Source organism: Clarias gariepinus, chromosome 13 (assembly GCF_024256425.1).
Source record: "Clarias gariepinus isolate MV-2021 ecotype Netherlands chromosome 13, CGAR_prim_01v2, whole genome shotgun sequence".
Taxonomy (NCBI): domain Eukaryota; kingdom Metazoa; phylum Chordata; class Actinopteri; order Siluriformes; family Clariidae; genus Clarias; species Clarias gariepinus.
The window spans coordinates 24,688,196-24,706,779 of NC_071112.1; the positions used below are offsets into that span (position 1 = coordinate 24,688,196).

At 37.7% G+C, this 18,584-nt stretch overlaps 1 protein-coding gene across 2 annotated transcripts in view; it reads left to right on the forward strand.

Moving 5' to 3' along the window:
* Positions 1-18,584, forward strand: part of LOC128535978 (formin-1-like) — an 88,624-nt gene that overhangs the window by 55,241 nt on the left and 14,799 nt on the right. For both annotated transcript variants that reach the window (XM_053510108.1, XM_053510109.1), the window contains one exon: positions 12,604-12,696. In XM_053510108.1, the coding sequence (XP_053366083.1) occupies positions 12,604-12,696 (93 nt within the window). The remainder of the gene's footprint in view (positions 1-12,603; positions 12,697-18,584) is intronic.

Consider the following 18,584-nt stretch of genomic DNA (forward strand, 5'->3'; position numbering starts at 1 on the left):
CAACCTGAGCTTTATTTCATCTCCTTTTTTCATTTCATAGCTGAATTTCTGGTGCTTTACATTGACACTTACTTCCTGTCATCCCCCCCCCTACTTTTTTCTCTTTTACTTTATTTTATGTAAGTGTTTAGGTATTGCAGTAGGTTATGTGATTAGGATTATGTAATCGCAAGAATTTTCTGTTATATATTACAGAAGCAGAAATTGCAGTGACAGTGTAATTAATAGATAATAACCTTTTTTTGTGTTTTGTTGAACCGCCTTTTAATTTGATTATGGCACACAATCCCTGTGGCATTGTTTCAATAAGCCTACAGTATGCAATGTCACATTTACTTCTGTCCAATGTTGCATTGATTTCTTTCCAAGGTCTTGTTCTGGTGATCAAGAGTCAGACTGCTGCATAAACTCTTTTCTAGCACTTCCCAAAGATTCTCAATGGGGTTAAAGTCTGTGGTGGCCAAGCCATATGTGAAAATGATGTCTCATGTTCCCTGTACTACTCTTTCACAATTTTAGTTCAATGAATCCTGGCATCATCATCTTACAATATGCTCATGCCATCAGAAAAAAAAAATGATGGAAAAATCCTGGTCATTCAGTATATTCCGGCAGTTAGCTGACCTCATTTTGTGGACACATATTGTTACTGAACATGGATCTGACCAACAGAAGCAACCCCAGATCATAGCACTGCCTTCACAGGCTTATACAAAAGACACTAGGCATGATGGGATCATCTTATCTGTCTCTTACCTGTAACTTCTTACCCTGATGCACTCCGGAACGATAAAACTGGACACATCAGACCACATGTCTGCTCCACAGTCCATTTTTTATGCTCCCTAGAAATTTTAAGGCTTTTTTTTTTAGATTAGCCTCATTGTTAAATTGTTTTTTTAAGGCTTTCTTACATGTACATATACAGTGTGTGTGTGTGTGTGTGTGAGAGAGAGAAAGAGAAAAATCTTCTAAAATAAATGCATTCTTTTTCTGAGAACACAAGCAGATGAGTTACAGATTCGGGGTTGTGGTGTGTTTCCAAATGAAAGTCTTGTAGAAATGTTTGTCTGGAACTGAGGCACAAAAAGCACAGCTCATAGCGTATACACTAATGTTAGTATGCGAGTTTGTTCCAGTTTGACGAAAGCTTTATAATCTTCATGTGGTTCAAAAAAGGTTCGGCTGTTTAACCGACCGCGTGTCTCACAAGACCTCAGAGATTTTCAGTGCCATGTGAAATACCTTGTCAGTCAATTCGAGGACAATTCTGTAATTATATATTTATAACTCCAGCCACTAGAGAGTTCTTTGGGAGAGCAATATAAAACAAACATTTGTCGAGGCCTTTTTTAAGGGCCCATGTTTGAATTATCAGCGTGTGTCAGTAATGAAAGGAGCAAATGAGTGAAAACACAAACACGTATAAACACAAAGCTTTTGTCATGTTGTGGAAAATCTTTTCATAGATGAGACCTTTGTCTGGCCATTTATTCTGCGATCATTTATATGCCAAGTAGTGGATCATTTCCATTGCAGCAAAGCCGAAGAATTCAGCAGATAATCCACAATTATATACGAGCTCAGAGTGCTGTCAGTGCTCTATATAAATCCTGGCTATTACCTTCAGAAATATAAATCAGCACTGGTTTCTTTTCTTACCCACTGCACACTCAGCTGTCTGCACCACAGCCTCCACAGGAGTCTGTTTTACTGGAGCAAGCACTTGTAGCATTTGTTGAGAATAGTTATAATCAAATAAGAATAGTTGAAATTGGATCATGATGCTAATTTATATATATATATATATATATATATATATATATATAAATAATATTTTTTTTTATAAAAGTTATATCGAAAAGAGTATAAGGTATTTCTAAGAAAAGGAACCTCTAAGTTTATCCAAGAATTACGACTACATAGTAAGTGGTTTGCTTGTTTGTTAATAAAGTAAATATTATAGAGGTGTGCATCAGAACATTCAGCGCTCTGAAAGTATTACATGACACATGACACTGTGAACACATTGTACCACATGTAATACACTTCCATGCTAATTGATATTGGAATGTACTGGGCATGGTGCAGTGTTTGTACCATGCTATGTCATGCATTTACTGCATGACTGGTGTAAACTGGACGGCATTCATTCTTTCATATCTCAAGTTAACCCATGTCACTGGGCTCTCCATTTTATTGATTGAATTCCTTCAGGAGTTGGTGGGATTTATTAAATTTCTTCGGAGTGGAAATGATGGGCTAGAATTCTTTCTGTAGTGGGTGGAATTGTTTAGAATTCCTTTGGTGTGGGTATCATTTATCCGAATCCCTTGAGATGTCAGAATTCTTGAGAAAAGCTCAAGGATATTCTGCAAAATGAAAATACCTGTTTCATGCTGTATAATCTCACTCACTCACTCATCATTTATACCGCTTTATCCTGTATTCAGGGTCGGGGAGGGCCTGGAGCCTATCCCAGGAGACTTAAGGCACGAGGTGGGGTACACCCTGGACAGGGTGCCAATCCATTGCAGGGCACGCACACATACACACTCTCACACACTCATTCACACACTACAAGCAATTTGGGAAGTCCAATTAGCCTATCTGCAGGTCTTTGAACTGTGGAGGAAACCGGAGAAATAAAACTGAAATAAAATTTATAGCGTACACTTTCTATGCTATTCATCCACCGTATAGCGCGATTGAGTGTAAGGTAAGATCTGGGCAAATGTTTAAACTTTAAAATACATGACCAAGACAACAGTTCTTTATAAAGAAGCAAGAATTTATTGAACTAATCTACTTTACATGAAACTACGCTACTTAATCATACACACACACAGTTCAGAGGGTGAAAGTTAATGAAGCTCTTCTAGTATGGTCTACTAGACCTGAGAAACTCTCAGTTTCAGCAAGGTATGAAGCTTTGTTTGTTTTACTTACGTTACGTGAGGATTGTTCTCGTTGGTTGCCTGGTTACCTACGATGGCGGTTTGGGACTTCTTTTGATGGCCTTTTCGTTGCACAGAGAGTTCGAGAGTTCGTGTCGAGGAGAGCAAAGGCCTCGATCGCTTGGTGGTTGCCTGCTTGCTTCCCTCAGACGACGTGACGTTCAAAACGTGCAGAGGCTGCTTGGACCTTGAATTATTAATCTCGCGGCGCGGGTCTGTCCCACAGCCGTTTGTCTCAATCAGAGATGGTTGTGGGCGTTGCCGCGCCCCGCCTGGTTCCTCTTTTTCATGCATACATTAACCTGTGGTTTGGTCTGACACATGGGAGGCCATCTCAGTGGTTAGTAATTAGTTAGTTATTGTAAAGTTAGTAATTTGGGTAAAGTGTATTAACATGAGTCTAGTTTAAATGCCTACAATTTCATGCACATCAACCATCAACGTTCATTGAATACCCAGAGCGTTCATTTGATACCAAACATCCCATGTCTTCCCATTCACACCTTTATCTATAGCAAGGGTTATACTGGTTGATTACACTTCCTGAGTTTATGATAAACACGTTAAACAGAACACGAAGATATCACACATTCTAGATGAGCACACATGTATAATTTTATACTTGCCTTACTGGGAAACTTTAACTGATTAATATTCTACGTGTCCCTAAAGCTTTGTATGTTCTCTGTTCTGGGGCCAAAAGGTAAAGCAGGAAACGCACTCCGGGTGGGGTCAGCAACTGCCATGGGGTTGTGAAACATGCCTATTCAGGGGATTTGTGCTAATCTACACCGTTTGAGTGAAGGTGTGAAATGCTTTTCTCTTGTGCAAGGAAGTTGCTTTGCAGGTTTGCACTATCTAAGTTGGAGATGGGTAACCGTTTTTTTCCTTATTTGCTCATGTCATGAACAGTTTTTTCCTCATCCAACAGCTTGCTGATTTGCACCAATTAGGTCGGGGTTGGTGAAAGCCATTTAACCAGCTAACTTCCGGGTTCCAGGGTTGAATCCCAAATAGTGTTTAATGGACCGCTAGTGTGCTTGGGTGTTCACACAACAAGTAGTGCTCTTGAGTAGTGTTGGAAGCTCTTTAGATTTGTAGCTGTAAATAAAGGAACATAGATGGTTTAGAGGCCTTTTAGAATTAGTTTTTAATTATTAAGGAGGAAAAGTGTTGTTTAAGATGACGTAAGGTTATCACGCGAGTTTTCTACATACCGACCTTTTGTTACCCATGCAGAAGACCGAGCCAGCATAATTAGTGAAATTAACGATTGTTAGAAAACCCGTGACACAGAGAGATACACACTATATAATTAAACATCCCAGTGTTATTATGCTCTATTATCTCCACTTCTGGAATGGCTCTCATCCAATCAGATTATTTGTTAGAAACTAACTTGATATAATTGCAGGTTAGTGTGTTAACCAGCAGACAGGTTTCAACAGATGCCCAAAGCGAGTTCTGCACTGGGCTTAGTGGACAGAAAAGGCAAATGTTGTTAAATGTGTAGGGTGTATTCTGTATGCCATAAGAATTCCCATATTATCTACTTGGCATAACATTAAATTCAATCAGACAGCAAATTAAATACATTTACGCATTTGGCAGACACTCTTATCCAGAGCAAGTTACATTTTTTATTTATCTCATTACACATCTGAGCAGTTGAGGATTAAGGGTCTTGCTCAAGGGCCTAACAGTGGCAACTTGGTGGTTGTGGGGTTTGAACCTATAATCTTCTGAACTGTGCTCCAATGCCTTAACCACTGAGCTACCCCTGAATAGTGTTAGCCTCCCAGTAAAAAAAACACCATCAAACACACATGCCATGCAACAAAGCACAAAGAGCCGTCTCTCTCTCTCTGGCGCCCTGTTCACGGGTCTCGTCTGAACACATGTCGTGGTGGTGACTGTGCCTGTTTCACTAGCTCCAGTGAAAAAAGGCCCTTGCACTAAAGGCCATGCATGTTCATGACATTTAGGGCCGTTTCCAGCAGGAGCCCGCTGGCTGACACGTTACAGTGATGGATGTTTTAACCTCGCCCGGACCCTTTTCTGAAACACTAACCTCTTCCGAGTGCTAAATAAGATCTCGCTATTTTCCTTACATTCCACATGTCGTCCTCATTCAGTAGCATCACTGAATCTACTGCTCTTTACTTATATTATGCAATAGGAGACAGCACAGCTACTGTTCTGCTTTGAATATTTTCAGATTCAGTTCAGATCTTGATTTTCAGTAGGTTAATCAATGTATTATGCAGAAGAACAAACTATTGAGAGCTGTTTATGTCTAATTTATTGATATCTGATTCATGCAAAGGCAATTACTGGAAGCCGTTTTTAAAGCATAAGGATAGTGCCCCATTAATGCTACAATCATTTAATGTCGAATACAACTAGAGAGGTAACTTAGCATACAAATTTAATCTGTTTCAGGGGCGGGTTTCAGGGCCGAGTAAGCACAAGTTTTGGCGCTGTGATTACGTTTACATCTTTCCGTGCGTCGGTCCTCGCAGAAGTTCGCGTACCTGGCAGAACTTCACGGAACGCCGGCCGGTCACTCATGGCAGCTCATGGTGCCTAACACCGCTGTTCACCGCAAGTCAAACCACATAGGTGAGATAGGGGTATAACAGCAGGAATAACAGAGGCGAGCAGATTATCGGAGGCGTAGCTTGTAGGACGACTTTCACACACACTAACAGAATGATTGCTGTCTGGCTCACGAATGACATAAATTGTCTGAATAACGGATTACATTTTTGAAAATAAAGCTAAATAACTGAGTACTTAAATGGCGGACCTAACTCCTTCGATTACTTGTTACATGAAAAAAGTAATCTAAGTACTCTAACACTTTGTAACGCGTTACACCCAACACTATTCATGAGATAAAAGGTGTTCAGGATAGGTTTAATAAACGTAAGTGATGCATAAACGCTTTTCAGTTGCTAAACATACTTAACTTGGTGTTAGTAATTCTGTCTGTGTAGAGCCGTCAGGAATTTAAAGAAATTGAAATACTTAAAATTCTTGTGGAGATTAATTTATTTTGTTTACTCTATAAAAAAAAGTTGCACTATATAAAGAAATGTGAGTTGTAAACATTTAAATCATGGAAATAAGAGGAGTTAATTGTAAGCCTTTCCACGTGCTAGAGTTTAATATGTTTAATATGTTTGCTCCATATGTGGTAGAGGAAAATCTGAAAATCAGATGTTCTGTACAAGTTGATGTCTGTGCTCAATTGCAAAGTGTTAATAGTTTGTTGGTTCTTGCTAAAAGTAGCTGCTCAGTTGCACACTGTGGTGCTACATTCTTTGCCTGTTGGGAAGCTTTCTTGAAGAGGAACATTTATAAAGATATTTAGAGAAGACATTTGTACAGTATTTCCATTGAAATGTTTATACTGCTTTAGCTCTATGCACTATGTAATTTAAGGTGACCAATTCAGCTTACAGTACACTTACACTTCATTGGGTACGCCTGTTGGATCCCTCATTAACACAAATATCTAATGAGCCAGTCACATGGCAGCTGCATTTAGTCAAATATACATGGTGAAAATGAAGTGCTGAAGAACAAACTGAGCATTAGGGAAGGAAGAAAGGTGATTTTGATGTTGAATGTGCCATGGTTGTTGGTGCCAGGCTGGTTTGAGTAGTTCCAAAACTGCTGATCTACTGGGATCGTCACACATAACCATCTCTTAGGTTTACAGAGAATGGTTTCTCAAATGATCAAAATATCCAGTGAGTGGCAGTTCTCTGGGTGAAAATGCCTTGTTGATGCCGAAGGTCAGAGGAGAATGGCCAGACTCGTTCAAGCTGATAAAAAGGTAAAAGTATCTCAAATAACATCTCATTACAGCTGCAACCGAGGTATACTAAAGAGCATCTCTAAACACACTATACATCGAACCTTCAAGCATATGGGCCACAGCACCAGAAGACCACACCAGGCACCATTCCAGTCAGCTAAGACCAGGAAATTGAGGCTTCCAAACAAATAATGGACAATTAAAGATTGAAAAAAAGTACCTGGTCTGATGAGTCTCAGTTTCTACTGTGACATTTGGATGGCAGAGTCAGAATTTGGCATAAACAACATGAAAGCATGAATCCATCCTGCCTTGTATGAACAGTATTCAGGCTGGCGATGGTGTGCGGATATTTTCTTGGTCAACTTTGGATCCCTTTGTAACATTTTCATCACATATCCTCTGATAGTTACTTCCAGCAAGACAACACCCATGTCCCGAAGCAAAAATCATCTCAAACTGGTTTCTTGAACTTGACTTAAATTGTCCTCACAGTTACCAGATCTCAGTCCAATAGAGTTGGTGGAATGGGAGATTCACATCATCGATGTGCAGCTGACAAATCTGCAGCGATTGTGTGATGCTCTCATGTCATCATAGATAAAAATCTCTAAAAATATTTGCAGCATCTTGTTACATCTATGCCACAACGAATTAAGGCAGTTCTGAAGGCTAAATGGGGTCCAACCAAGTACTAGTAAGTTGAAGTAACCGGTGAGTGTTTACTGAAATTTCCCGACATGTACATGTGTCCATGCATGTGTCCTGTTCAGATTATGCTCCCATCTTACGCACATTGTTCCCATGAGGGTGTCTGTGATCCAGTTTGACCCTGACCAGGATAAAGCAGTTAACAAAGATGAATGAATGAATGAATGAATGAATGAATACACTTGTGGATGGAACACTGCGTGAACAGGCTCCATGGAGAGTCAGAGGTTCCACAATTCGACTCAAGTGAGGAGTTGTGGTACCTGAACATGTTTTTTGTGTCGAGGCCAAACAGAAATAAAAGTTAAGCCAAACCAATCAATCTAATTACAAGGGCAATTAGATGCTGTCAATATGATCCATGATCTGAACAGGTCCTAGTGGGATGTATTCCAGATTTCCAGAGTTCCACAAGAAACTTTTCGGATCTTGCCGCGTATTCACCACGTTAGGCTCCTGTTCCATGTTAACGCTAGCAGCAGCTTCTTCACAGCAGTGCCTGTCAGGGCCATGTTGAGCTTATTTAAATCTTATTTAACAGTGCAGATCTTGCAGACTTAAAGTATTTACAGCCTTTGATAATGACTAGCAGGTGAAATAAATTTGGAAAGGCTCTCCGCATTTTTATATTATAACCCAAGAAGGCTCGTTTTGAAGAACTAAAGAAATTAACCTAGATGGTGCCAAGTTTTTTTTTTTTCCACTCTTTGTGGGCGTGTGTGAATCCAGTTGTTTGGCTGGACAACAAAGCGAGACACTGGCACAAACAACACAAACATGTCTTGCAGACTCAGAATGGGTCAAGCCTACTCTATTTTCCATGTCTGGACTAATTCTGATGATCTAAGATGATGTGTCTGCATGTCTATATAATTGTTCCCATTACACTGTAATAGAAAAAAAACAAGAAGAAATTTAAGTGCTGATTTAATCATGGCTAAATTAAAAGTTGATGACCCTGTATTTCATATTTTATTTCTGAAGACAATCTTGTGCCAGCCATGTGTAATAATTTTTTAAAAATGTTTTGAGTTAAAACCTTTCTACATGCACATTCTCCCTATTTCACAGGGCACTATACAAAGTACACACTGGAAAAGCTGCAAATCCATCACGGCATGAGCACACACACACACATACGAACACACACAGACAATTTGGAAATAGCCTAAACTTTATGTCTTTGGAATGTTGGAGGAAACTGTAGCACCTGGAGGAAACCCAGGAATCACATTGAAAACATGTAACCTACAAGCAGACCCAAAGGTGGAACTTAAACCTTCAACCCTAGAAATATGAAGCTAATCACTATGTCCCAGTGCGGCCTGCCCATTTTAGACAATCGCATTGAAAATCTCTTGACACAGTCCTCATTACCAAAGGACAGATTTGCACAGGAATTATTTTTGGATCCAAAACTATGCATACCAGTGTCGGCCTTTGAAATATTGTTGTTATTGGTTTCATTGTATAATATTCAATAATTAGGTTGGAATTACACCTCCAGTAACAACTTATATGTGAACATATGTGAAAGCAAGGGTTCAGTAATTCAGCAAATTTACCTTGCTTATGGGTTTGGTGTTTTTTTTTTTTTTTTTTGCATTCACTGCTGGAATAAAAAAAAAAAGACATGAATATGTTTATCTGCTTAAAGAATTATATACCCTTTCACATGTGTACAGGGCAGTCAAGTTATTCAATCCAGTCACATGGCTTGGGCAAGATTTTTTATCTACATCAGATGTTTTCTCTGGCCATACACTTAGGTTAAACATTTTAAGATTGACAAATCTATCTCTGGCAACTTAGCATTCATGGCATCCATGAATGACGGACATCTGGTCAGGCGGCTCCTGGTCATAAACCTTCCACCTCCATAAAGAAAATAATTTCTCTATGATATTTAGAAAAGGCAAGATTATGGATGGAATAACATCTTTCTTTTTCTTTTTTTAGTTCTTAAAACTACTTTGTAAATAATGGGAAAGTCATGGCACACACACAACAATTACCTAAACGTAATACAAAAATAACGTTATAATGCAATACCAATAGCACTGTAAAATTTTTTATTATGTGTCATTCGATGTTTACGTTGGATAAATGCACCATCAGTTTTGTAACATGAAGACATTTTACTTGGACATATGAGTATCTGGATTCCTTCACATTCCCTTCACATCAACAGAGTTTTTGAGAATCTGATCAAGGTGTGCTCCTTATTTATTGGTTTGCTGAAAAATCTTTAAAGTAGAGGCGACCTCATCGATAGATCTTGATTCATCAAACGATCCATAGACCCTATTTTATCTGACTCAAGTTTATGATCCTGGCCTCCTCTGTCTTCCAACATGCATCTCTTGCCTTCGCTTTCCCTCTCTTTGCTATTTGTCCTTTTATTCACAAGCCATGTTTAGAGAAGTTTTGAGAGTTCCAAAGAACATTACACTTTATAATGATGGTAATGAATGCACACCTGGAAGGGTTGTTAACTAAATTGGTATCAGCTGTAGTTGATATAAAATAAAATCCATCAGCCTAAATTTTTATTTTTGCAATAAATTTAAATAAATAACTTTACAATGAGTTTGATTTTCCAGCAGTTTCTGCGATGTGGTTGTTCTGTAAGTGCGGCAAACTGGTGTAGAATTCAGCAGTGTTTAAAAGTATTCTAGCTGTGAAAACAATGGTTTGACATCTGCAAAATGTGCTGTAAGAACGCTGCATGGTCCAAAAAAAAAGATTCATTAATTTTCTCCTATGATCTTATGTTGATTGTGGTAGAGTTGAACCACTCCGTAAAATCTTCTATAGCGCATCTTAAAACCTTTAGTTGCATTAAGGCCAGGACTCTGTGGTAGCCAAATGATTCCTTATGCTCTCAGAACAACTTTTTCACAATTTGAGTTCTGGAATATGTCTGTCATCTGGTCGTTCTGTACATTCAGTTGATCAGCTGACTTCATTTTATTGCCATATTACATTGCTGAGCCTAGACCTGACCAACTGAAGCAACCCCAGATCATAACGCTGCTTCCTGAGGCTTTCTACAGTGGCCACTAAACATAATGGGTGCATCGCTTCATGTGCTTCCTTTCTTATCCCAACACACCCATCTTTCTGGAATATTGTCAATCTGGACTCATCAGACTATATTTCCATTGCTTCAAAGTCTTTGTACTCCCTAGCAGATAAAAGCATTTTTTCCAATTAACCACACTAAAAAGAGATTATCTTATGGCCACACACATTGCAGATGTTGAAATTCTCTTATTGGCACAAATAAACAGCTGGTTTTTCTAATGATGCAGGTTTACCACGCATTTAGGTGATCTCTGCTCATGGTCATTAAGTGATCTTTACTTATGGTCATTAAGTCATGTCTGCAATTTTGTAAAAAGTCTTGCTGGTGGGGGAGTTTTCAGACATTAAGCTGTGCATTTGGGTTTTCAGATAAGTTAAGTAGAATGCATGTTATCATTACCTTTAAAATACACAGTGTATCAAATAACCGATTGTATTATTATTATTATTATTGCTATTGGTCCTAAAAACAACCAAAAACCACCATAAAAAAGTATTTTTTTTCTTTGCCTATATATATATATATATACTGTACATATACTATGTTATATAGTATCTTTAATACACATATTCATTCACATATTCATATACACAATAAGTAGTTTTCTTTGAAAGGATGCTCACTAGTTAGGGTTAAAAGAATTATTGCAAGCTCAAAAACATATTAATAACTGCATTAATCATCCAATCAAAGGCTCTTAGGTATTTGGTTATTTAAATCCAAAGAGGAACATTTTCTTTTATGCTCAGGCATATAAATCCATAGTATATGGAATTTTATATATTATTGTGTATATTACAGTGTGCAAAACTGCAAAGCAGATTTAAGTAATGAATATTTTAGTCATTTATATTTTATTATAGCTGAAATGCAAACATATGGTGAAATATAGCACTTAACGCAGGGCATAATTTTCCACGAAAACTAAAACATGTGGAGTGAAGCGAATAGATGATATATATGGGCGGAAAACCTGGCTAAGCTCCAAAAGGGCTCAGTAATTACATGATGAGTTAAATCAGGTGTCTTTGAACAGGGAAAACACAAAACAGGCTAGGCATCTGTGCATGGGATCCCTGGGCCTGGGATTAATAACGATTTCCATAGGAACAACAGATTTGTGTCATTGTTGCATGTTAAAAGTGTTAATGAAAAGAAAATGTTTACTTTTAAGTTGTGTTGCTATAAAATCTTGTTGAATATATGAAAGGCAGTGATTTTGATTACAGGAGACTGATTGGGTAATGAAAAGCATTGTTTCTTTTGTTACATTCTGAACTGGGCCCAATTCTGATTAGAAAGGTTTTAATAGCCATCTGTTTGGATGTTTCCATGTACTTACAGACTCGTTTCTCCTCATGTGTTTTCCTGCTTTAAGTGTTGGTAACCAGACACGCAATCTCACATGCCTTTCATTAATTTCTGGACAGTTTGTACACCCTTCCAGTTTTGGTGAAACAAGCTGTCAGGACCTACCAAGCAACCTCTAAATTAGTAATAATTAGTAATAAGTTTATCCATAGGACAAAAAGAGTGCTCCGACCAAATCCGACTTCTGGCCTTCCGCAAGGCAGGCGAAACACCTACCACTAATAAGCCACCCATATTAGTTTGATAATTACTTTCTTAAAAAATAAAAGTTTAAGATAGTGTGTGTTTAAACCTGTCAGATGTTCTTCAAACTGTTTTGTTTTGATCAGAATTTTACAGAACAGAGAACCCAATTTTGGCTGTTTTTTTTTTTTTTTTTAAAAAGGCTTTTTTCCAGCTAAAGCAAGCCGTAATGATGTAATTTAGTGCATATTTTCCTTTGTGACATTTGGTGTTGGGTTTTATGTTATATGTTATGTTTAATGAATTATTGTTCATGGACTAATTTAAACATGTGCCAATTTTTTGTAAAGGTTTTTCTGCAAAAATTAAACTGTTTTATACTTTCTTACTTTTATAACACAAGCAAACAGTATATTGGTGTCAAATATAAAACTCCCTTCCTGTTGTTTCTCTGTTTTTTCCTGCAGTCTGTGAAAAAGATGTCCAAAGTGTGTGTGCCAACTCCTCAGAAGAACACCTCCAACCATTTAAAGACAAAATGGAAACTTTTCTCACCACTGGTAAGTGGACAGCAAAATAAAGCAGAGCTAATGCTGCTACAGACTCACCAGGTCTGATGTGGTTTATCTCATGCTGGTCACAGTGTGCAGACCAAGTGCACCACTTAACCGTGTGTGTGTGTGTGTGTGTGTTTGGTGGGGGGTGTCCTAGTGCTTAAAAGTCCCAAATTTTACTATTTCTTTACCAAAATAGCATAGGTCTCAAAGGTCTTCCAATGTGTATGATTTTATATCTCAAACTATCTCTATTTCACTTTCTTCTCCAAATGCGCCATTTTCATTAAATTAGCTACTGCTCAGCTCAAGCAAGGAGAGGGTAACTTCCTATATGAGGTCACAAAAGGGCAAAACTTTTTACTGTCTACCCAGCTAATACAAAAATAGAAACAAGACAAAAAGCAGTGGAGGTTTTTTTTTCTTGCTTCTTTTTTTGTTTGTACACACACTTGAGACACAACTGATTGTCTCAAAATGACTAAAAAGTGAATTTTGCATAATAGGTCCTCTTTGAATTTGCGTTTTTTTCCTGTGATCCCTGGTGGATAGCCTGTAAACTCTAACTGTTTTTTTTTTTTTTGTTTTTTTTTGTGAGATTCTTTCTTTTATTAATTAAACAAGTCAAACAAAGTGAGCATAAAACAAATAGTGACTTTTTAACTGGTGTTCACAATCTTAGGTGTAAAACTTTGTTTTATTGTATGTCTTAGTTACAAAATGAAACTAAATATCTTCCTCACCCCAGGGCGGAGTCTTTATAACCTCTAAACCTGCTCATTTTCTGTCACTTCTTCAGGCAGTCAAAATCACTTAACATACATGTTAACCAAAATGGCCAAGATTGTTCATAATGAACTAAAGAGACTGCTAAAATCATGTGTATGTATCTACTTTAATTAACTCTACCCAAGAATCAAACCAAGTTCAACATCATTTACCCTTTTTGACATTGCATCTATACAGTGTCTGGGACTTGACCTTTTCCCCTCATTGAGAAGCCACAGGGTTACGGGGCTGCGGAATGCTAGCCGTTTTCACTGAGCGCCAACCTGAGACCTTAACTCCGCAGAATAGGGATCGGGTTGCCCTAAACTAGTCGTATGTACACAGTGGTGCTATAAAGCTGGCAGGATATCTCCAAGTGGGCTCTCGTAAAGCCTGGCCTGCCTCAGCAGGGATAGTTTCAGTGGACCACCATGGAAGGAGACGGTGTGCCATGACTATGTCTTCTATTGTCTTAGTTAAAAGGCCACGTGTTAGTTTGCAGCTCAGATTGCTTATTCGGTTTGCGTGTTGAATAGAGGTTTATTCAGTGCAAAGACGTATACAACCATACACCCATAAACCCCTACTTATATATACACAGGATATACTGTAGGATATAGTAATAAGCAGATAAAAAGCAGATAAAAATCTATCAGCACTAAAGGTATATATATAAAAACGTTAAATTAATTAATAACTGTTATGTAGTATTATGTAGTATATGAGACGCTGGTTAAATCCAATGACTTAATTATAATATACTTATAATATACTTCATAAAATAAAACTATGAAAATTATGCAAATTCTAAGACATCCTCGTCCAAATCTATCGTTCTTTGCGCATCAGGTTTTCTCGAGTCTGATTTAATTTAATTAAGGTGTATAAAAGTAGGTCTTGGTCTTTATAAGCTTATAAGTTTACAATTTTCTAATTCCCCAACCCTCGTTCTGTGCAAAAAGGCATTCCAAAGGTCAGCTGAAACTCATTCGGTTTATATAAACTTAAATTATACTGATTAATTGATGTACTGTAAGCAGAACATTTTAACTATTGTTAGATGATCTTCATCATGTAACCAGAGACAGAGACTGTGGTAGGTTAGTGGTTAAAGCTTTGTGTTACTAGTCAGACGGTTAGGAGTTTAAGCCCCAGTACTGACAAGCAGCAGTTGCTTAGTTTTTGATCAAGGCCTTTAATGCTAACAATATCATGGGATATGTGGAGACAGACTTTACTCAATGTAATGTATATACTGTATACATATAAAGTCTCCTGTTCGGAGGCACGGTGGCTTAGTGGTTAGCACTGTGGCCTTGCACAGCCAGGGTCAAAGTGTGATTACCCCCTCAGGGTCTGTGTGCATGGAGTTTGCATGTTGCTCTTGTGCCTGATGGGTTTCATCCGGGTACACAGTCCAAAGACATTTTGTGTGAATAAGCATGTAAGTGTGTGCCCTGAGATGGATTTCTACCCCATCCAGGGTGTACCCCACCTTGTGCTCCTGGGATAGGCTCCAGGCCCCTGCAATCCTGATTACAGGATAAAGCGGTATAGACAATAAGGGAGTGAGTGAGTCTCCTGTTCTTTCCATTATCACACAGTTTGTCATAAAATTTGGCCAAGATTTTATTGCAATCATCTCTGCATGTCTGTACAGTATAAAACCTACATGACATTGTTGCCACTACTGACTTAACACAGCCATTTCTTTTGAGTGCAACCTTTCCAGTAGGATATATGTGAAGTTCTCTTTGTAAACAGACTTCCTTTGGCTTTAACCTGGTTTTTGCTTTTGAGGCAGTGGGAGCTTAGCAGTGACACTGTTCTTCTCATGAGCTAATTCCATCGCTCCGATTCACAAAACAAATGGAGATTAAGGTATTAGAAAGAGCGAGATTGTTTGTAAGTCAGAGCTCTTTAATGGCACAAAAGGAGAAGCAGGTATGTTTGATTCTGCTTCAGTGGTTCAGTAATTCAGGACAGCTTCTCTGAGGGATTATGCCTTTGAGGGGTTTGGCACAGTTTTTCATAGGCCTGGTGGAACAGGCTAGAAGAAGCTGAAGTGCTGTTTGTCCTTCGTGTGTTATAGCTCAAGTCCCTACTTTTTGACTCTTGAGTTTGTTTTGAAGAGTCGTGCGTCTCTTACATTTGTTAGTAACAGCCAATGGCAAAAAAAAAAATGCCTTATGACCTTTACAGCACTTTTTGTCATGTACTTTTGCTAACTCTATGTGTCCATGTGTGTGTACATAGCAGTACTGCATGATTCATATATGAATGCTTTACGGTGAGGTCTCAGTGACAGAGTCTCTCACAGCAGGAGGCGCAGGTGAACTCGAACGGCCTGCATGCAAGCTCTTAACACCGCCTGTGATCTGAGCAGCTTTAACATCTTCCAAACTCATTCATCCATTTTGCTATAATCCATTTACTTTCTCCCCCCTCCTGGCTCCGTGACCTCCCGCCCCCTTCTGTCCACTTTAACAGACCTCCCCTGCCGTTACCTCTGTAGGAGAGCCCATACTTCACTCATTTACTCAATTAGTTATTCTTTCATAATCTGGTTACCTTCCACCTCACTCCCACAATGCTTCAGATCTCATATTCATTCACCTGTTTTTTACACTCATTCATAGTTTGTACTTGAATCTACAACTTATAAATTATCATACACTACTGATTTAAAAATATTAAGCTTTGAATTAGGTTTATCTTTGCAGAGTGTTCTGATGATATATTATACTTCATGTAAAAATAAGACTTGCCAACCATGATATCTTACACACAAAATAGATGTTCTTGGTCTCACTGTTCTGTTCATATCTGAAATTCGACTGATTGATGTAGATGTGTCCGCGACTTTATTCGTGTGGAATTTGATTACACAAGCTTGTTTTTAAAAAACGTACAATGCCATCATTTTAACATGTTACCGGTAATGCGCGGAATGAAACTATGTACAGCGCCGTCTGTTAATATAATAGCATATCTTCTCTTCCCTTGGGGTGATTGAGATGAAACAAACCCTATACAGTACATTACCTTAAGCTCCGCCTGTGATACATCTCCCATCAAAGCCCATTAAAATTTCTTTAGTAGTTTTTACACGATGCATGCACAAACAAGCATACAAACAGAGACAAAAAGTTTTAATTTACATGTCTTTTCTAAATGTTTAGATTTTTTTTATGAGGGATTCTAGTTATAGTGCTGGAAATGGGTAATATTGGTATTTTTTTTTTTTTTTTTGGGTGGCTGGAACGGATTATTTGCGTTTACATTATTTTCTATGGAAAATTTTGCCTTAGGAATTCGTATGCAGAGGTACCACTGTAATTGTATTTTTGTATTTTATTAAGTACTGCTTTTTTAGGAGTGACACTACGATCGCACAGAAGGTTGTCTATAACAAAACATTTTATTTAAAAGGCCGGTTAACCTTCTTTTGGAAACTTTGAACTTTTTTAGACAAACCATGACTGCTAGCTACCATTTTCGAGCAAATTCCGACATCTTCCGAAAACCCACTCATATCGCTTATTTCTGTCACATGATCTGTAAAATGAAACCATGAGCTTTGCAAAGTGGTGGCTGTAACTAAAACCTCACTTCTAAATCACTAAATCAATGTTGCTCCTGCTATCAGTGGCTCTGGTCTAAAGCACTTGGCAGCCAATTACACAATTACACTTACAGTAATATTTTCAAAAGAAAATTAAGCACAGATATAATGTAACACCACTGAGAAGACATGCGAATCTTGTGTACAAGAGACATGAGGAACACGAGCTATGTGTCAGAAGCTGTTGTGTTCGCTGCGTCTGCTTTTATCTGCTACTTTTGTCTGTTATGGTGTTTTTTTAACAATGTTAGAACATTATTGTTGCACAGGCCTATGTAGAGTAAGATGCACAAATGGATGCACATTATATGGTGTACTGTATGTTACCTGTATGTTAAGGTGCTGCAACCAAGTACCGAAGTGAAAATAACTGGTAGACTATATTGGTGTGCACTGTATTGTTTATAATGTTTCTCATTATTTTCAAAAATCTTTGGATTATTTTCAAAAATCACAGTCAAAGCATGAATTTGCTCAAGGTTTTATTAAAATTCAGACAAAATTTTATTGACACCAAACTGCGTACTTAAAAATACCACAAACACAACTGCAGGCTGATTTATCCACTGTAGCGAAACTGTGAGAGGTGGATTTATAGCATTTTGGAAACATCATGCAAAATTCACAATTATATAGCTCCAACAATTTTGACAAAATATTTTGGCTTTTGTCCTTTTTAACACTTTTGTGGCTCAAAAAAAACATGCACAAAATATTTTCCATCAGTTTATTATTTTAATTAATAGTTTATTATAAGCAATATTTCTTGCTTTATTTAAAAATCTTATTTTTCCCAAAACTGAGTTATCTTATTTTTGCTATCAAACTGTTCATGTACTAATAAGCATAAATAAAGACAGATTACAGAAGTAGCAATTCTGCAAAAAATAAACAACAATCATCATTATAAATGACTTTTACTTTGTTTGGAAACATGTCACACAAGTAGTCATCATTGTGTAGGTGAAGCAGCAGCTTAATGTTTCCAGAAAAAGCTTTATGAAACAACAATTATTATAACTTTGAGTGCAAAAATCTGTAGAGCCATAAAAAAAAAACCCTTAAGGACATTATCAGACTAAAGATAAGGAAGACAAAAGAGAAGCAAGCGGTCATAAAAATGTCTTGCAGGATGACCTAAAAGCTGGCGTAACAATAGTTTTACATCAAACAATAAGCAGGCTTATTGCTCTGCAGTCGTCTCAATTCCTACCACATCCAAAAATGCATTCAATCGAATCAGATCTCTTCTTCAACAAAAGAAGAAGCAAAATCAAATCGAACTCTGGCAGTTATCCTGCATACGTTTTGCATGCTTGGATCCAAAAAAATCGTTGTATCTATGATCCAAAAAAATACCTACAGTTAAGAACAGAGTTGAGAGCATCATGGTATGAGGCTGTTTCTCTGCAAATAGTACTGTGTGCATCACCAGGGCATATTACAGAAGATTTATGGGATTTAAGGTGGACTTTTTATACACGGGAAGTATATTATTTGC